The sequence below is a fragment of the Poecile atricapillus genome, chromosome 1 (assembly GCF_030490865.1).
Source record: "Poecile atricapillus isolate bPoeAtr1 chromosome 1, bPoeAtr1.hap1, whole genome shotgun sequence".
Taxonomy (NCBI): domain Eukaryota; kingdom Metazoa; phylum Chordata; class Aves; order Passeriformes; family Paridae; genus Poecile; species Poecile atricapillus.
Window position 1 is genome coordinate 171387475 of NC_081249.1, and position 20725 is coordinate 171408199.

Consider the following 20725-nt stretch of genomic DNA (forward strand, 5'->3'; position numbering starts at 1 on the left):
TGCCCTAAACTAGGACAGGAAGGAAGCCTGTCTCTTCCAGTCTCTAGGCAGGAAGTCCATCCCCACTCTGAAGGTGTCGGAGGGTATTCATGTCCCCTGGGAGTGCCGTGAGCCCTGCTCTGGGGAAGGCACGATGCAGGACACAGATATAGACAGCTGGGCTTTCAGACATGCACCTCACCCCCAACAGCCTGCTGGTGGCAGTGCCCTATTGCCCTGAGAATCAGGCCTTTCAATATTGTTTTCAGAATTTCTAGCCATTTTCCCAGGAAAGTAACTATAAACATAGGTGTTTATACATTCCATCAAAAAGATATACCTTTTGATGGACGTCTCTCATGGCCAGTGTGGTTGGGAAGGTGGTAACCTGACTATCCAATCCCTGGTCATTGTCGAAAACCTATAAATGCTGAAAGAACAAATAAATTTATCTTCTTTTTCACCACACTTTGAGCTGCGTCCGTGTGAATCATTTAGTGTCTGACAGTGACAGTGCCCTGCTCAGAAAGCAGAACTTTAAAGAATCATGGAATATCCTGAACTGGAAAGGACCTACAGGGATTAGGAAGTCCAACACCCATTTCTGCACTGGAGAACCTCAAAAGTCACACCATGCCTCTGAGAGCATTGTCCAAATGCTTCTTGAACTCTGGCAGACTTGATGTCATGACCACTTCCCTGGGGAGCCTGTTCCAGTGCCCAGCCACCCTCTGGGTGTAGAACCTTTTCCTGCTATCCAACCTAAACCTCCCCTGACACAGCTTCAGTCCTGTCACTGGTCACCATTGGGAAGAGACCAGTGCCTGCCTTATCTCTTCCTCTTTGTGAAGGGGCTGTAGGCTGTGATGAGAGTTCCCCAAGTCTTGGCTTCTCCAGGCTGAACGAGTCAAGTGACCTCAATTGCTCCTCATATGGCTTCCCCTCCAGACCCTTCACCATCTTTGTTGCTCTACTTTGGACGCTGTCTAAGAGCTTTATGTCTTCCTTACATTGTGGTGCCCAAGGCTGCCCACAGAATTGGAGGTGAGGCCGCTCCAGCTCAGAGCAGAGCAGGACAATCGCCTCCCTTGCCCGGCTGGTGATGCTGTGCCTGATGCCCCCAGGACAGGATTTTCCCTCCTGGCTGCCAGGGCACGGCTGGCTCATGTTCAATTTGCCATCGACCAAGAGCCTCAGGTCCCTTTCCTCACACCCCAGGCTGTCTGCACACCCAGAGATGACCACCGCAGGTGCTGAACATGGCATTTTTGGAGGCACCGGCTCTATCCCAGGCGGCTCGTGTCCAAGCCTGCAAAGGGACCCAGCCAAGCCCTCGGGCAGCGAGCCCAGGGTGCCGCATTCACGGGTCTGTCGCGACAGGGCGCCGGGGCTCAGCTCCTCTGGACCCTCGGGACTCCGAGCACTCGGCTGCCGGCCGCTGAGGGGATTTCTCGGTTCGTTTCGTTGGCGGGGAGGTGCGACTGGAGTTTCCCAGCAGCCGGGTCCCGCCCCCGCCCTCCTCCCCTTATAGCCGGGCTGCCCCCGCCCGGGCCAGGGACCGTCTGAGTGCCGGTGTCGCTGTCCCGCATCCAGCCCCGCCGCCCGGGAGCCACTGCAGGGTAAGTCAGTCCGTGCTCCGTGCCCAGTGCCGCCCGCCCGGAGCTCGGCTCTTTCCCCTTCCCCTCGGGCCGGCGCCTCCCGCTTCTCCCGAGTCGCTGCCCCGCTCCGGGATCACTTGCTGGGGAGCTCGGGGCTCTCTGCTGGGTCCGAGAGCGGGGAGCGAGTGGCAGATGCTGGACGCTGGGTTGTCGGACTCAGGGACAGGTTTCAGTTAATAATTTCATTGTAATTATCAGAATGAGAAATAAGTCGGACCGCTGGCAGAAGGACAGTAGCTCCAGGCATACCCCAGGGCTGGGCACCATAAGGATATGTGCCTGATAATTCCATTGTGACATCTGGGTCTGGTTTCTGCTGCTTTTCCCCTAAATTTCATGGCACAGGCTTAAGCAGTGACTACTGCAAACCATTCCCCTCCTTCCTACCCCTCTGCCTTCCAACACCTCTCCCGAAATCCAGATGTAGGTATTGGGTACCAAAGCATCCTAAACCCAGATCCAGCATGGCACTTCTGCCCTCTCCTCTTTGTCTCTTTTTAAAGGAAGTGGTTTTCCCCCAAACCACAGGAAAGTAATTCCATTGTGATTCACTCTATTTGGCTGCACTGAAAAAACATAATTTCAGAGCCCAGACCCTGGATGGCCCCGGGCAGCCCCTGTGACTTGCACCCTGCCAGGGTTACTGTGCCAAGCTGGCACATTTCTGCATTGCTGTGCTTGCTCCTTTGTGACTGCTTTTTACTAGTCAGGGATGTCCCACAGTTCCTAGGACTTGCCTTTTCCCAGAGCACTGAAAAGCCTGTAGAAATTCCCTTCTATCTTTGTGCAGCAGCCCCATATCCTCTTCATCAGCTCCCCAGCACAAATTGAAAAATTCAGCCCCAGGGTTAGGATCCTTGTGTGTTCAAAGTAGAATTTCTTTTTGAGGCTGCTGCAAAGTGAGGAAAAGACTTTCTGTGACTGGAGTATATGGCTAATCTGGAAGCCATGGTGCCTGTCTTTGACACCCAAGTTCAGAGCAGAAAACCTGAAGAAACACTCATTCTCCAAAGTATCAGCTGCCTGACCCACCAAGGGACTTTGAGGCTTTCCAGCTCTGATAAAGCAAATGACAAGGGAGCAGAGAGCTCAGGTGTGGGTTTGTTTCATTCACCCTCCCTAAAAAAAGATGCCTGGAAAGCCAAAGAATTTGAAAGTGATGAGAAAAGCTCACCAGGGAACTTGTTTATCTTCTCAATCACTGTTAGCTCTAGCAGTGAACTTTGCAAACTCCAGGCCTTAAAGAAGGATTTGGCTTTGGAACTGTATTATGAAAACAAAACTCTAGACAGCAGCAGCTGGTTGCTCTTTCAGCAGCAACAGTTCAAAATCATGCTGCTCATATTTGAATCAAGAAGGGAAAATGAGAGTACTACGTGCATTTTCTCCGCTTTTTCCCAGTAACAGTGTATATTATAGAATTTTCTCTTTCTCTGCCTCTTGCCAGGCAGAGCCAAGTGGGAGCCCCCAGATTAGCGGTGTCTGCACTCAGTACTTAACCTAGATAGCAAAAATGGTAGGAAAAAAACCCTCACCTCCTAGGAGGGCGCCCAGCTTGCAGAGGCTGGGTCTGGCATCTCTGTGAACTCTGCTATGATGAATTAGCAGTTTGTTTCGGCATCAGCACATGGTCTGAGGCACACTAAACTCAAACTGTCTGCTCCACTCTACTGCTTCAAAGATGGCTTGGCCCAGTGCAATTTTCTTGTGCGAGCAGGGATAACTACTTCTCCACAGGGAAAGGATGGGGAGAGACATGGCTGATGCAAATGCAGAGAATGAACTTCGCTAGATTACTCTGGATTTCTGAGAGGCTGTGGGAGAGTGGAGGATATCCACTAAAATGAGATATAAATCCTCATGACCTAGGATGTCAGCAGGCTGGAGAGGACCAAAAATCCAAACAAAGGCTTGTTAATACTGGCAGCAGCTCAGGAAAAAGAAGTCAAGGAAAAGTTCAGCAAAAAAATTCAGAATAGGGATAATTAATAAATCTCTTCCCATGCGTGCTCTCTGGCACACCATGAGCTGCCCCTCACCAATGAAATCATTCTGTATGAAAGCTGTTTACTTTGAGGAGGAAAAGGAGAAAATGGGAAGCCACTGTGCCCAGAGTCTGAGCTGGGTCCTTCTGTGCCTTGGCTCTGCTCCAAGAGTTTCCCTTGCCCTTGCTGCCCACCCTAGAAAAGCTCCAACTCTGAGGTAGCTGCTGTGATCAGCAGAGAGCTCGCTGTGTCACACTACAGCTACACCAGCAGTCACAGCACCATGGACCCAGGATGTCTGGACAGGGTGGCAGAGGATGCTCTGTGAGCTGTGCTGCTCTTCTGGTTCAAAACCAGAAGGTGAATATGCTATGTCAAAAAAAATTGGAGCTAAAAGCTCCCCTGGCACATTGCCACATAACAATAATGAGGATGACAATGATAACAGCAAATGAGTAGTAATACTGAGTTGGGAACAATGTCAACTCTTGACCTCAAATCATTACATTTCCCAAGACCAGAATTTGAGTTCTGTGGCTGGTAAATTATTTAGCATTACTCCTGCTAAAAAAAGTTAGGAGCCTGCTGGAGTTTTAGCAAGCTTTGATTTGTGAGAAGAGCACAGGCACAGAGGAGCAGTCTGTGGCCATCCAAGCCAGAGCCAAGTTCCTGACATGTCCTGTCTGCTGCATTGGGTAGGAGCACATGCTGATAGAGGCAGGAGATGCAGTGCTAGCACAGCATCTCTTGCCTGTGCCCCCCAGATGTAACCAGGATCACCTCCTTTAGCTATTTTTTGTAGAAAGAATTTTTTTGGCATTTTTTTCTTTAAGTTTCTGAAAAGCATTTCTTACAGTAAGAGCTTGGCTATCTAACAACAAAGAGGAGATGGACAGAGAATGTTTGGTACCCCTTGACATTAAGACTGGGGCTGCATTTCAAGGCAGAATTGGGAGCTGTGGTTTACTGGTATTTCTTGCTGCAGATACACCGGCCACCCAGCAGTGGCACATGATAATCACTGGGCAAGAGTTCAAGCTGGCCAAATGTGAGTGAGCATGACAGCTTTTGCATTGACAGCCTTACCTAGGCACTTGAGGCTGGCTTTTTTTCAGCATTACTAGGACAAAGTTCTAACAGACGTTAAAAACTCAGCTTTTAACCAGCTTAATCATTCCCGTATGGACTCTTGCGTGTGTAGTGTCACTTCAATGCTTTTCAAAGATACATTGTATTCATCTTGGCACTGAAGAAGAACCAAAACTGTTTGAAGTCCACCTTTGTGATCAGCATTCATCAAAATGAAAGATGTTAGCCTTTTGGAAAGGAAAAAGTAGAAAAGTTTCTTTGTTAGAAAACAAGCAAACAAAAAAATAAAAACCAATAATGCTTTATTTGAAATAATAGGAGAGAGAGAAAGGACTCAGTTGAATTCAAGTCTGTGCTTGAACAAACAGGAAGGAAGGGATTTGACAGAATTAATCTAAACACAATGTTGTATTGGGAAATGCAGGTTACGAAAAGAGCCCTACAAAAATTAAGAAAGTCCAAAACACTAACAGAGCATGCCTGTTGCCATTTTCTTTGATTGGTTGGTTGTTTTTCTGGGTATTTTTGTAGTGTAAATGTAAAAAAAAGGAGCTATTTTCCTCTGCTTTCAGGATTCCAGTGGGGCATCCTTACTAGCATAGCTGGAGTGAACTGCAGGGAGTTTCCTTCCCTGTCCTGTCCTCAGTACATGTGCTAGGGAGACGTAGGTGCACAGATTTGGCCATGGCACAGCTGCTGGCTAGCCTGGGATTAGCTCAGTTAGTTAAGAGTATGGTGCTAATAAGGCTTTGGTTGTGGGTTCATTGCCTGTAGGGGCCATTCACTTCAGAGTTGGAATTGGTGATCCTTGTGGGTCCTTTCCAGCTCAGACTATTCTGTAACTCCTGTCAGCTGAGCTCTGGTGCTCAGGCAAGCAGAACTCCTTCCCAAATGAGTTTTCTTCTTTGTTGTGTTTAGAAAGTAGTAGCATTACTAATCCTTAACACAGCCTGGCATCCAAAGCAGGGAGAAGGAAAGCTCTCAGCAAGGCCAGGCTCTCACAGCTCTCTGTACCACTCAGCTGCTGTCACTAACTTGATGCTTCAAAGCTCTCCAAGCTGCCAGGAGCCAGCAGGAGGAAATACAATTAGAATGAAAAGCCAGTCTTCCAACCAGTTTCCCATGAATGAGTATCATGTTTTGTATCAGCATGACACATATCAACATTATAAATTTAACAAGGGTATTTGAAGATTTGAAGGCCACATTGTAGCCTTATAACTAAGCCAAAGTCTTCCTTTATTTAAAGTTTAATTCTTCTGCTGCTACAGGTAAACCTAAACTTCCCTGAGAGTTCTTCATACAGATGTGCTTCAGTCCCCTAGAAAGTCACTTTAAATAAAGTATTATTAGAATAAGGATTGGAAACTATGAGTCACTTTATTTATTTACAATAATTGCATAATTATAAACATTATAAATATGGTTATAGTTATGCAAATAAATATGTTGCAATATATTGAATTATAGAGGAAAATAATTCTAAATATGATTTCTGAAAAGCAGTTGTAACAATAACAAGTTTCTGTTAATTATTTGTAGTGTAGGAGTGTTGGTGGTAAGGCAGGACTCTGGCAGGATCATGTCTGTTTAAACAAGGCTAAACTACCCTGATCCTCTTGTTCCCACTTACCCTGAGCACAGATCAGGAAAAAAGGCTCTGAGTAATGTGGGAATTGACCCTGATGCCATATCAGAGTATGAGAGTTTTGTGGTTGCTTTGAAGGCACAGGACACTTATCCCATCCATGTCATTCATGTGCTCGTCCATGCTCATGTCCATAGATGTAGAGTGTCCCATAGGAGAGCCTGTCAAGCTCAAGGTCTCAAATCAGGACATCTGAATCACCCTCAAAATGGCTCTTTGATTTTCTCTAAGTTAGACCAGAGAGTTTGCTCTGCTCTGCATTACCTGGGATTGTGTTGCTCAGGAATTCTCCTGTGCTCATACCAGACGTGTAGCATTCTCCATGTTGCCCACACATATGCCTTGCCACACTTTCTCTGTGGTATTTTTCTTCCTGACTGTTATAATCTTATCTTTTTTTTTTTTTCCCCCCTCTGAAATTTACAGGTTAGGAGGAAAATGATGAAAATGTTACCTTTTTTCCAAAGTGGTCCTTTTGGAATGCGCAGTGGATCAGAGGGTTGCATTGATGCAAGCAGGTCATTTGAAAACACTTCAGCATCAGTAGCTGAGCAAGTCCCTGCCTGTCCTGAACCTTCTGCAGATGAGATCTGGTCCAGAGACCAGGAGAAGATAAGAGAAGTGCTGGGGGCAGCCTGCAGAGCTTCACGTGCCTCTTCCATCACGAGCAATGAGAGTTGCATCTCTGCCGGGGACAGCCCTGAGAAGGGGAACAAAGGAATAAAGGGAATGCTTAAAAGTGCATTTAAAATAGTTAAAAAAACCAAGCCACCCAGTGGTAAGTGCTCCTCCATCTTCCTTGCACCGCTTCATGGGCCATAGTTACTTCTGGAGGGGCTGTGTGAGGTAGAGAATTGTCCCCTAGGAGAAAAAAAGGTACCCGCAGATTGAAGTGACTTTTCCAAGAAGTCTGGGGAAAATTAGGCTGAGGGAGACATGACCTCAAGTCCTTGTCCTTTAGTTCTAAGGCCACAGTCCTTGAGGAACTGTCCATTTGCAGGTTGTCTGTCCAAAACAAAACTTATTTCTACCTCTCGTGGGCACAGGGAACTGTGGGTGGGTAAGAAACCAAGGTGTAACTCTCAGCTCTATTCCTCCATCTCCTTCAAAATCTCATTGTTTTCGTACAAATTATTTTATTTCCAGACAAGCCTTTACTTGTCTAATTGGCATCTCCTTCTCCATGTGTCAAATGCATTCCTTAACTGGTGGTTTTCCTTCTTGGCCTTGAATTTGCTGCTGAAAACAGGCCTTTTGTACCTTTGTTTTTACTGCTGCATTGCCCCATGCCCAATGTTTTTGGTGGTTCTTTTAGGTTTTTTTTAACCAAGCAATTTTTTAAAAGCAACTAGAATTGGAGAAAATATCCCAGATGAGACACCACCAGTGTGTGGTACAATATATTCCTAATTTCCCATCTCAGCTGGATATTCCTCACTGAGTACATCCTGGGGTCGTAACTGATATGTTCACTATCACCTCCCAATAAGGATTTACTAATTCTCCAGGCGTCTCTCTTCCTCCTCCATCTCAAGCTGATTCACACCCAGCTTGCAGCAGAAAATCCTATTTGTTGCTAAGTAACTTTTGTTCTGTTGAATTTCTATCTTGTGTTTTGTTACATTAAATTTCAGCCCATTTACTATTCAAGTTATCCCATTGTTCCTGTAAAATATACCAAGCCCTCAGTTTCAATAATGTCTCTGAATTTTGTGCAATCAGCAGATGCCAAAAGGGCATTCCCAGCTTTTATGCCACAATCTCTAAGGACAAATGAAGTAAGATGAGTTTCATGAATAATGCTAGCTTTCTCCACCCAGGGTCCTCCATGCAAACATTACACACCTAACAAATCTTATTTTGGGATATAACTTTGCCATTTTAACTAGTAATTTCTCAGGGTGCCCTGTCTCAAGTAGTTCAGATAAGATAGTTCATTTGTATTTGTCTTGCTTGCTAAATGTGTCCTCCCAAACAATTTCACAGGTCAGGTTGTTCCAAATCTATTTCTGGAAAACCCATGTGGTATTTCCTTTAGCACATCTTTAGTTACATCTTTCCATCTACATTATTTCTAAAGCCATGCTTCTGACTTGAGATCATATTAATGGGAAGGGGGATGAGCAATAACTAACTAACTCCACAAAGGTAACTTTTGAAAAAAAATATAGGTGGCTCATGAATAGCAGTCCATATGCAACATACTGGTGATGGGTATTCAAATTTCCATTGCTCCAGTTAGAGGCAAGCCAGAAATAATCTGAACTTTAAATAAACAGATTTTCTATATCGTGTAGGAGCCCAAGAGCTAGCATTTTGGAAGGATAAGCATTTTTTAAAATATTTTCCAGAGACATCATTTTTAATAAAACAGAAATCTAGATCTTCACTCTTGGTTAAAAAAAGGCTGTTCTTTTTTCACTAGTCAAACAAGTCATGGATCTCCTTGGAGAGCAAAAGCTTTGTGATGCCATTCAACATCTGTTTGCCCTGGAGAGGAGCCTGTCTAGCAAAAGTGAGGAGGGACTGAACACCAGTCAGAAAGACATTGAGTCTGTCTATGAAGTTCTGAAGCACAAAGTCTTCAGCACCTTGAAAGATTCTGTGCTGCTTGCAAAAACAAACCCAGATCTGCTGCAGCAGGCAGTGGAGGCTCTAAAAGAGCAGGAGAAAGAAGATCAGAACTACATGTCAGAGAATCCACCTGACCAAAATATGCAATTCAGACCTAGAAAATGGAAAGAGCTTTGGATGGCTACAGTAAAGGAGTCGGTAGAGGCTCGAATGAAAGACACAAGCTGTACTCCTAGAACTGAGAACCTCTCTGCAGTTGGCCAAAACCTTCTGCACATGGGAAAGACAATGAAAGAAGATTTGACAGTGGTTGCCAAGTACATTAACAAGCTTTATCCTCCTGAGTTTAATGTGTTCAGCATATATGCAGAACTCTACCACAATTATTTTGCCTCCCAGGCAAAAAAAAATGCTGAGTCTCATCTGGAAGATAAGGATATTTATCTTCTTCTCTCATGGGTGCACAACTTTTATCCAAAGTAAGTGGGCTTTTGTACATTTTCCCCTGGCAATCAAAACAGGCTCATTGGCTGCAAACGCAGGCATTTGCTTGATTTATGAATTGGTATTACTGCAGTGAAGTCCAGCATCTGGCTAGGTTCTGGTGTTCCTGATGATGTGCTGATTTACACTCCTGGCCAGAGCAGCCAGAAGGGACACACTCAAGGCTGCTTGTCTGTAAATGAAGGGCTGTTCCACCATTCTGGCTTCTGGGCAACAGACACACAGATCTTTAGGGCTTCATTTGTGTGGTAAATTGGTCAGGCTCATTGCCTTGATATCTAATCCAGTTGCAGACCTGGGTTCACTCTTGGAAAATTTGGAAATTTCACCTCTTTGTACCAGAGGACAGAAAATATATAGAACAACCTGAGTTGCAATTATCCTGGGCATGGAGGATGTTGCTTAGCTGTTACCCACAGCCTATGTTTTCCTCGCCTTTAAGAGAGCCAGGGGTGCACCCCTGTGAGAGGACACCCAAGATCAAGGGTCCCCAAAAACCCTGTATGTTATGAAACTGAAAATATTGCTTGTTGTGGCTAATAGTGCTGGGTGGAGAATTGAGGTTCTTAGGTGGAAGGCAGTAAAGACATCAGCAATGTTTCTTCTGTTCTAAAGTCATTCAGCTCCACTTTTTCCTTTTCATGTTTCACTGATGAGTGTAATGATTCAATGTTGATCCCAGAAGTTTTCACAGCCAGTGTTGTGCTCTAGGTCAGGATATTCAGGCCTGAACCAGGCTGTGTTAGGAAGTGAGCAGTTGTGAAGAGTAGGGCCCAGCCCAGCACTGGGGACAGTGTTGGCCAAGGTAGCAGCTGCTTTCAGAGTGTTCCCAGAGCACCTCCAGGTGTCTGTTGAGGGACCATCTCCCTCCATCAAGCACCAGCTTTTCATCTGCTCATCTCTCTATATTGATGAAGAGAGGTCATGTCCAGGTGCTAGACTCCCCTGCTTGCTTCAGGTCCCTCATCCCCACCAGAGCACAGTGGCTCATACTCAGGAGTTTGACAAACCATGACTATTCCCAGGGTTGCTTGTGGTCCCACCCTCAAAGGTCTCACCCCTGGCACATATTCATTCAGCTTCTCCAAGTCCTGCCTGGACTAAGGACAATGTACATTTCCATCTGTTTTTTCACTGATATCCTCAAAAAGTGTTAGTGATTTGCATCAACAACTGTCTTGAATTATACTTCCCTTGGAAAATATAATTGTTTGGCTTTTTTCATTCCAGAGACATGAGAAAAGATCATGCTTTAGCCATGGAGTTGGATAAAGTTAAGCTTGGAAGCCTTTTGCCTTCAAGTCTGAGCAAAGAGCTTGAAAATAAATACCTTGACAGTGAAGAGGTAAGAAAGGTTCAGTCACTCCTCTTCCTCCTTTCACTGCTCCTATATGACTCCTCAGAGAAGCTGTGACTTGTCCTGCACACACACTTCTTCACCAGTGAGCCACACACCCTACACACCCTTTCAGGGAGAAGCAAAAGCTTTTGTTTGTTTTCGGGGAACAGGTCACCTTTCTGCTAGATGGGACTTGCAGAGCAAACTTCTGCTTAGCCTTGGGAGTCATGAAAAAAGAACTGCTCTGTTCTTGTAAATCATGTGAACAGGAACAGGGGGAAAATCCAACAACAGATCTTTATGGGAAACTGTCCAGTTGTCTGATAAATCTCCAGAGGGGTTTATGATCCCTCTCACAGGACTATCTGAAGGATCTTGGATTAATCCTGGTCTCTGCAGAGGTGCCAGACCTTGGGTGAGCACAAAGCATGGTGATCTGGTCTTGACAAATGTGTTTCTTTGATAAAGAATGTCCTGGTCTGCAGAAAATAAAAGTTGCTCTGTTTTTTGAATCACCCTTCCCTTAATGGAAACAAGAAGCCACTTTTACAGTACTCCCACAGCTTAGTGCTTTTGGCATTTGGGGCTGGAATTCCTGGAAAATGAGAAGATGAGTTCCAAGTTTAGATGCAGTCTGTGATGGTTTGCATATGGGAGAGGTGGTGTGAGGTCTGCAAAGCGCATGAACAGGGCACTGGGGGATCAGCAATACGTGGCAGACGCTGCTCAGACCGTTTCCAAAGCCTCACTGCAGCACAGAGGGGTCAGAGCAGAGAAAACCTAGGAGCACTTTGTTTCCCTCTCCAGCGCTTGTGTGGCGTCAGAAGAGCTCATGAAAATGATTGCAAAAGCAGGTAGCTCTGAGTGTGACGCACACACAGTGCGTGGTTGGGGGAATTTGGGCTCTGGTACACGTAGCTGCTGGAACCTTCCTACCCACTGCTCCCCTCCCTGCCCTCCTGATCCCCCTGATGTGGAGGCGTGATGGGATCTTCACTCCTACCTTAGAATACTCAACTCACTGTTGCGTAGGTGGGTATCGTGAGGGGTTTGTCCTTGTTGCTGGGAAGTCATGGGTCAAGCATCTCCTAACAAGGAGCCTTTATTTCCCAGACAGGGCTGAGGAAAACATCTGGTGAGCCAGACAACAGGTGGATGGGCGAGTGGAACCTGCATAAGGCAGGAGCTGTTGCATCCATGTTGCAGTAAATGCCATTGTTCTTCCTTTCCTAAAGGTTACTGTCAAAAATTCGCTGAGCAGATGCTTAGATAAAGAAATCCAAAGATGGAAAGAAGACAAGGAACCAGAGAAGTTAAATGGGCATTTTCAGAGTGAACTACTAGGAATATTTGTTATCCAGGTAATACAGAGCTATATTAAAACTAAACTTTTTTTAATAAAAATTAAAAATTGCATCCTTTACCTACTTAGGATTTGAGACCCACTATGGTCACTGCAGAAAAGGAAAAGGCCACTCTACTTGTGTAGAGTGGTAGCAGAGGTGGGAGATACAGAGACCCATGACCTGTCTTGGGCCTGGTGTACCATGTGATGGAAATGGTATAAGCAAATAAAAAAAAAAAAATATAAGCAAAACAAGAAGAAAAACTGCCTGCATTCTCCCTGTGCAATTTCTTCTGCATCCCCAGCAGCAGAAAGAGATGAGACAGGCTCAGCTGATTGAGATATGGGGAGTCTGTTTCTTCCTCCCAAAGAAAGTGCCACAGGCAGAGCTGCCCCTTTCTCTCCTCTGGCTGCAGAGGATTAGTTGAGATTATTTTTAAAAAATAAACCTCTCATATGTTGAGGTTTATTAACTTGGTTTTTTAAATGCAATCTAACAACATTTAAAAAAAAAAGAAAACCAAAACCAAGTGTCAAATTGCCTACTTTCTCAGCTGTTTCCTGGAGCAGGTGTCATTTAGAATTGATCTCACTTGTTTGTTAGAGTATTTACAGCGGCCAGAAGCGAGCTGAGGACATCAGCAAGGCTGTGGGTGAGGAGCTGTCCCGTCGGCTGCTGAAGGAGCTGCCAGCCTTCCTGAGGAGGTGAGGTGGTGAGGGGCTGTGGGCAGCGGGGCTGGCCGGCACCGGGGCAAACACTCAGCCACCTCTCCTCTTCCCATCTCCCCTCCAGCTACCGGGATGCCTTTGAAGACTTCAAGGAGAAAAGCAAGAAGCACAGATACTACAAGCCTATACTGATTGCAAATATTAACACCTGCTGGAATTTTAGGTAAGGATCCAAAAGTAAAGGTTTTGCCCCGTCCCCTGCAGGCAATGTATAGAGGGGAGGTACTCCAGAGTGAACAGAGGTAGGTCCATCTGCCTGCAGAAGGTTTGGAGACCTCAGAATTTCTTTCTCTCTCCTCTGAGGATTGGCTATTCTGACCTGTCTGACATTTCCTTGCAGAGAATACACACAGAAGTATGTGGCAGAAAAGGACAACAGTAAAGCCGATATCCTCAGCACTCTCGCTGATATTGAAAACAGTGGCTTTGATGTGCTGCTTCAACAGCTCTTTGCCCAGCTGAAGGTACCATATCTGTGCCCCACACCCTCCTGCCCTATGGCTTAGCCGATACCAGGGCAGGGCATGTTCCCCTGCCGTGATATCTGTGGCTCAAATCTCTGATTCAAATCAGCCAAGTTCAGAAGGGACAGGATCAGTCCTAACTCACACTGCTGCCAGAAAACTCCCACTAAGCTCTCCTTGAGCTGGTCCTCAAGTCTGCAGGCAAAATGGGTGCAGTGACATAGGCATGACTGCACAGGTGAACATAAAATCTGCTGATGGCATCTGAGACAACGGCTGCGGCTGTTTGCTCTCCACACTGTAGGAAGCCATCACTAATGGCATAAACTGCAATTACGCAGCTCTTGGCTTCCCCATAAAGGTGACCTGAAGGATATTTTTATGCTTTTGGTTTCCTGCTCTTTTTGTTTGTTTATACATATATATATAAAACACAGTCTTTTCAAGTTAAGCAATTTTGGTGGAGGAAAAGGAAGCGTAGGAGTCAGGAATGTTCAGCCACAATCTCTCCTGCTTTCTCTGTAGAGCCTTTTGGAAGGCACGAGAGAACAGGGGTGTGGTTTTTTTCATGTTCGTGTTTATTTACTGTGGCTGAAAAAAATTATGATTGAAAACATCTCCTAAGGATTCATTTTTTTTCCCTGATGGTTCTGTAATTCTTTAATCAAACAAGACGGTGAGGAAAATTTAAAAAAAAAAAAAAAAACAGAAATAATAAAAACACCTCCAATATGAACCTTTCAAGCCCTTGGTCTTCTTCACCATGAGGAACCAAGAAGGGGACACAGCCCCTTGTTCCCTCATCCCTGTAAGGCATCACCACGCACCCCTGCACAGGACTACATGCCTCATTTTCACTGCATGGGATACTCTACATGTAGAAATGACAAATATACATGTGCATAGAATTTCTTTGAGGTAACTTAGCAGATTTTCCTTTTTTTCAGCCAATGTACAAGAAGTTTACAGAGAATAAGTGGGACTCCAGCAGTGAAATTATGAATGAGATCATTAAAACCACCAGCAAACATATTTCAGACTTCCAGACCTTAAAGGACCCCTTTTACCATGTAAGTCCGAGAGAAATATTGGAGGGATTCTGGGGTGCTGAGGCTGCATTTTCAGCTCTGATCCTCTGTGGCTTGAGTTGCCAGTTCTGGAGAGCTGGCTTGGCATCAAGAAGCCTCTCAGGCAGGGTGTCCATCAGCATGCAGTTTACCCAGATTAGGCACATAAATCTTACCTTCCTCTGACAGAAGCAGACTTCTGCAGCTCTGCTGCACTGTTTGCAGAGCAAATCACCCCTGATGTAGAGAAAGTGCTGTAGAGGCCACCCAACACGTGGCTTTATTTACAAATTTGGTCTAGCAGTCTTGAAATACAGATGCAGTTGGATGGTTTATTCTCATTGCTGCTTTGATTGCCCTAGAGACTGGAGGAGGTAGATACAACTGGAACAAATCCCAGAGAACTGAGCCAGAACCACATCTTCACTGGTGCTGGGCTATATATGAAATAACATCATATAAGACAATATTTTATTTTCCGCCTTTGCCTTTTTAGTAGCTGAGACAAATGATGATGTTTTATGTGTTAGAGATAAGAACAGGAAGAGCACCATGAATTCCTGTTTCTCTGTAATACTGTTACTCCTCTAGCACATGGAGATCTTTTCTGCGCTTTAAACTCTTCCCAGAAGGAAACAGTATTTGGAAATTCCCATACTTATTAGAGCACAAAGAAATTCTCAGCGTCTAGGCTGTGGCGTAACCAGTCTTGGGAGGCTGGCAACCAGGACTGTTCCTGCTGTGTCATCAGCAGCAGGCATTGGTGGGGCACGTCTCACAGCAGCCAGGGTGGCTTTGTCCTCCATCCACACACATGGTTTGTTCTGTCCCCAAGCAAAAGAGAGTTGGATTATGATTCCCCCCTCTCCTTCCCACCAGGCTATCATTGAGAAGATCCATGCCCATTTGGTTAAAGAGTACATCATGAGGCTGCTGAAGAGGAAGGTCAGCCTGAAAACTTCAGCACAGCAGCAAACTCTGGCCCAACACATCTCCAAGAATGCTGCTGACCTGGAAACCTTCTGCACCAGCAATGTACGTGAGTGCTTGCCACGAACATGTCAACACAGGGCATAGACACACTGAAAAACAGGAAAATAATTCTGGGAACTTTTGTTAACTTTTTCAACTCAGCTTAATTTCTTGGAAGGCAAGACTTTAGGCAGAAAGAGGTCTCTAAGTGCCTGTAGGCAGAAAGGCTCCCCTATCAGCAGCTTGCCCCTCCCTGCTTAGAGATACACAATTTCATCCTCCTTTGTCCCATAGTCAGTTTGCTTTTGAAGGTTTATATTAATAGGGTCAGAAGAGTTAGATAATATTTTCCAGTTTCAGTACAGCTTCCATGGAGTCTGGGTTTCCTCTCACCCTTGATTTCCCCCACGCTGCAGCTTTTAGGTCAGCCAGGGGCTAAAGCAGGCAGTGTGGGGTCTGTGGTATGCAAGGAATTTCTCCATAAGAGGCACAGCTGGAATGCCCCTCTCTGTCCATTTAGATCACCTCCCTCCTTCCATGCCTCTAATTTTGCCTGCAAAAAAAGCTAAAAGCTAAGCCAAAACCTTTCCTCCACCACCCCATGCACATTTGGCTGGAGAAGGAACAAGTCTGAGTTTCACATAGGGTGGGTAGGAGGTCAGGCAGCTGCACCTTGGAAATTCCAATGGCCAGGAAAAAGCTCCATCTGGGGCTTCTATCCAATTTTGGCAATACCTGGAGATACTAAAGGCAGGCTTGTGTTTGTAGCTGGGGCAGAGCAGCACATGGCAGTGACTTACCTGGCCCATCAGCCCTTGTACACACACCAGGCAGTGCTGAAACCCAAGGGAAGGGAAATGAGCAGAGAGAATCTACTGAGGTGGATGTGGAAGTCCCAGTCTTATAGCAAACCACACACCACTTGTGGAAGAAGATTAAAAACCATCAAAAAACTAATCCAGTTTTTCCAAGGCTGCCTCAGGCAGAAATATCACGGGAAAAAATGAGGCACCTAAAATCACTGATGTGTCCTTTCCTCTTGCCAGGAAACAGCCTCAGGACCCAGCTCCCAGGGTGGGGGGCATTTCGCACCCCCATGATGTCCTGCTAACCACTTTCTCTTCTCACAGGGATCTCAAGCCACATGGCTGAATTCAGCACTCCCCAAACTGGCTGAAATAATACGACTTCAGAATTTAGATGCTATTAAAATTGAAGTTGCAACACTCGCCAAAACATACCCAGACATCCGGTAAGAGATGCTGAAACAGATTTGCTAACACTCATAGGGAATTTTAATTGATCCAGAAAGCAGCCAAATATGAATGTAGGTGAGGTTCATACAGCCTGAGCCTATAAACCTGGGTGAGGGCTGCCTTCCAGGCTGTAGCAATCCCAGTCCTATCAGAAAGCAAAGGAAGATATGAATAAAAGCCTATTGATGCATTCTAAATTCTGGCCTGATTTTCTCCTTTAGCTTGGAGATTCCCTTTCCTACCCCAAACATCCCAGAACAGTGCAGGGTCTTGTGTAGGACTGCCAGATGCTGAGCTGGCACCCACAGGGGACATCAGTGTGTGTCACAGGGTGGGAGCCACGTCCTGGTGCAGTGGCCCTGACATGTGGAGGTGTGTGGGAGGAAATAACACCTGCCTGTTTCTCTTCCACAGCAAAAGGCACCTGGAAGCGTTCCTGCACATCAAAGCCAATTTGTCACGCAGTGAACTCAAAAGCATCCTGGGCTACTTGGCGGACAGCACAGCATCCACACAGCCCAAGGCCCCGCTCTTCTCCAACATAAACGTGTCCTAGACCAAGGCATGCCTTGGCACCACCCTGTGCTGGACTGTGGGGTGAGCTGGGGATGGACACTGCCCTCTGGAGCAATGCACAGCTCACACTGCCACCTTTCCCTATGGAAAGAGCTTTGCCCCAGTCTGGTTCTCAGCATCTCTGTGGGAATCATCGTCCTCCATGTGAGGCTGGGTGCGGGGTGCACCCATGGGAGATGCAGTGCTTGCAAGGGCTGCAGCTGCTCCTCACACCAGTCATGGATTCCCCCTGAGGTCTCCTTGATGCCACCACATTCTCTGCCTGGACACTGCCCTGGTGCTCTGAACTCCATCTACCTCTCAGGGTGCCACAAAGGCCACATCACAGACCAAGTAGGTGCCACCTGTGTAGCTTTTGGTCTTCTAAGGAAATGAAGGGAAACAAAAACTTAAACCAAAATTAATAGATGTTGTAAAAGTCCCATGTTAGCAAGCTTTCAATCTGTCTGCCTTCCTCAGAGCCAGGCAAGGTAGCTGTGTTGGGCTGGTGGGAGAGGCATGAGGTTCATGGTGAGGAGGAGCTGCAGCTCAGTCATGGCAGGGCTCCAGCCAGCCCCCTTGGAACAGCTGCCTGCTCTGACCCAGGGCAGCAGCACTGCCAGGGCCTTGGGGTTTCCAATGGAGAACTGGCCCTGCAGAGCGTGTGCTTCCTTCACCTCTGTGAGGTGGGAGCACCTGGGCCCCTGGCCACCAGCCCCTCTGCAGTGACCCCATCCAGCACATCTGCACGGAGGGACCCCTGCTAACAGAGGCTGGGAGCAAGCTGCCTCTTGCAATGGACTGTGTGGGCTAAGCCAGCATCTAGTAGGCACTTTGGATATTACTGAAGTCCTCCTTATCAAGGAGAGGACTTTTCCAAGCCCCATTCACAACATGGGCCTTGGATAAGGTGTGGAACAGGTCTCAAATGCCATCAGTACTTACTGAGCACCCTGTATGTGTCACCATTCTCTTGCTCATTCTTTCCCCTCTTGCTGTGGGGTAGATAGGAAAACACAAATGGATCTCTTGTGAAACTGTGTTTTGTTTCTTACAGCCCAATTTTTTTGGGAACCTAATCACTTGCCAAAACAACACTGTGTATATTTGGAGACCTTTCCCTTCTGTTTTCCTCTATTTGAACTTTTGTATCTGTCTCTGGAAAGTCAGTCCAGAAGGAAGATGCCTGATGACTGTGCAAACTATATAATGTATTTATATGTATATGCAGTATATCACTGGTGTATTTTTGCACCCAATTTTATTTTTTCTCAGTTAGAGATACTAATTTGCAATGTTTATAATAAACAGTATTCAAATATGCTAGAAAACTGACTCATTTATTCTGTCTCTGGCTGTTGTTTACTGTGCTGCCACAGCTGTCCTCCTTCAAAGGGCCATTTCTCCAGCCTGCTCTGGTGAATATCACACACTGGTTCCAAGTAGAGAGTCTTGCTGGACTATAGACAGGCTGGAAGAGCATTCTGCTGCCCCTGTAAGATATTCATTGAGCATGGTTGGCTGCTCACTAGCAGTGGCCAGTGGCACACGCTCAGAGGAGTCTTCTACCAATAAGCTCCTGTGGCAAAATTGTGCCCTGAGCAAAAAACAGTGCTTTGGTTTTAGTCTGCTGCCTGGCCACAAGCACCTTCTCCTTCCTTAAACATACTCACACAAAACTCACATAGACACATGGGTTAAAAATTTATTGTTTAAACACTCGTCTCAGCTACAGTTTAAAGCCAAATGCCAAAATGACTTCTGACTGTGCTGAGCACTCATGACAACTGTCACCTATTGGGTAACATTTTCTTTCCCAATTAGTGAAAGGTCATTTTATTGCTATAAAAATATGTATTTTGATTTAGAGATCTGTTAAAGGCCTGCAGAAATGCATCATCCAAGTGATTGCACTGCTCTTTAAAAAAAAAAATCCAGCTAAGGAAGTGCCCAAAGGGAAACAGTATCTATTTATATATCATAATTAGCATGGGTAGGAGAAAATGGTTTTCATACACATTTCATAAGCCATATGGAAGTGCATTGTGCAATTCTCTTCATCCTGCTATAAAACCCCAGCTTTCATCTCTAATGAGCCCAGGAAACTAATTTATTTATCTTCCCATATGACTTGACATTTACAATGGCATTTATTTATAGGTGGTGTATTACACATAGCCAGGTAGTTTCACAAGGTTGCACGAACATCTTCTGATAACAGTGTTAGTTCAATATGACAAATAGTACTTCTAAAAACTAAGTAAATAAAATTTTCTGAGGTCAGTGTCGTTCAATTTTCTTTATCATGCAACCTCTGCTGATGCTGATGCCTGCCCCTCCCTTGAGGCAGAGCAGATAGCCAAGATTAAAAAATACCAATTTTACAGAACAGTTAGGAAAGGTGGTTCCTGAGCACAGATGCTGTGGCATTACCAACTTTCCCTCTTTGCTACCATCACTGTCTCCAGCACATCAGTGCACAACAGCCACTACTCTGGGCATGGGCTAGCTCAGTCCCACACTCACACACACTGCTGGCTCCCTACCCATCCATCCCACCTGGCTCTTCCACCATTTGACAGAAGACTTGCAATTTGCAGTGCAAAAGGACACAAACCACAGCATAGCAGGGGCTGGTCTGAGGCATTACTCCCTCCTCTGCCCCTGCAGGAGCCACCTGTGGTGTGCCGAGTCCCCAGGGACACCTGAGGAACCTCTGCTCTTTCTGCAGGGGAAGCCAAAACATCCAGAGAGCTCATGGACTCTCCTCGAGTGTGAGTATGATGGACAATAAAAAAAAAGCAGGAATGTTTTGTTAGAGCCTCCTGAGAAACTTTGGGAACTGCTGACCTGGAAATGAAGAGTTAAGAAACAAGAATGCCAGCAATTCCTTCCCTTTGAGCCTGGATCCTCCCTCTAAAATCCACGGAGAAATGACAGCACTGGACTAGAGGCCACAGGATTCACTGATGTGCTGATTTTGAGAGATGCGCTAGAGCAAAGTGGTTTGCTAGGTGGGCTTTTCCAGGTGAACAGTCCTGGCTTCAGTGACATTCCTGGGTGACATATTCCTCACCTACTAATTGCTGTAAAGCAGGAAATGTATGTGCAATTACATCTTCATCAAGGATGTGGCAACAATTTGCCAACATACATTTTCAAATCCTGCATTTAATAGCTAATACAAACTTTAATAGAAGAAAACCTGGAAACCCCAATCCAATGGGAAGAGGCAATGCATGGAGCATCCCAGAGGAAAGGCACAGTGAGTGGGGTGGCAGAGCCTCCTCCTCAACAGGAATTAGGGCACACACAGGCTGCAAGTCCTGCATCTCCCAGGATGGCTTCACTTGCTGCTCCATCTTCTGCCTCCTGCTTGGGTTAAAAGCCAGGACAGGGGACCAAACAGGCAGGAGCACCAGGAAGGAAGGATATTTTGGGAATGGACTAGAGGTGAGCAGGCTTGAGTGTGGCTCTAGCAAAATCATGCTTTCCCATGCTGCAGATTGAAACCCACAAGAGTAATTGCTGCCTTCCTGCCTGACTTAGAAGAGGATGTGG

At 45.9% G+C, this 20725-nt stretch overlaps 1 protein-coding gene across 1 annotated transcript; it reads left to right on the top strand.

Annotated features, from left to right (window-relative positions):
• The first annotated feature begins 1396 nt into the window (after positions 1-1396).
• TNFAIP2 (TNF alpha induced protein 2) lies at positions 1397-18511 on the top strand. The gene is made up of 12 exons (XM_058863912.1): positions 1397-1598; positions 6786-7137; positions 8785-9412; positions 10668-10782; positions 12012-12137; positions 12726-12826; positions 12915-13013; positions 13191-13314; positions 14262-14384; positions 15261-15416; positions 16484-16605; positions 17024-18511. The coding sequence occupies exons 2-12, from the start codon at positions 6798-6800 to the stop codon at positions 17163-17165; spliced, it is 2076 nt and encodes a 691-aa protein (XP_058719895.1). The 5' UTR covers positions 1397-1598; positions 6786-6797; the 3' UTR covers positions 17166-18511.
• Positions 18512-20725: the final 2214 nt, after the last annotated feature.

What these genes read in the sequence shown, in the direction of transcription:
- TNFAIP2 (XM_058863912.1), top strand. Translation starts at nt 6,798, where the DNA reads ATGATGAAAATGTTACCTTTTTTCCAAAGTGGTCCTTTTGGAATGCGC. An exon ending in AAAAACCAAGCCACCCAGTG is followed by an intron (nt 7,138 to 8,784) that starts GTAAGTGCTCCT and finishes TTTTTTCACTAG; the next exon opens with TCAAACAAGTCATGGATCTC. An exon ending in CTGCCAGCCTTCCTGAGGAG is followed by an intron (nt 12,827 to 12,914) that starts GTGAGGTGGTGA and finishes TCTCCCCTCCAG; the next exon opens with CTACCGGGATGCCTTTGAAG.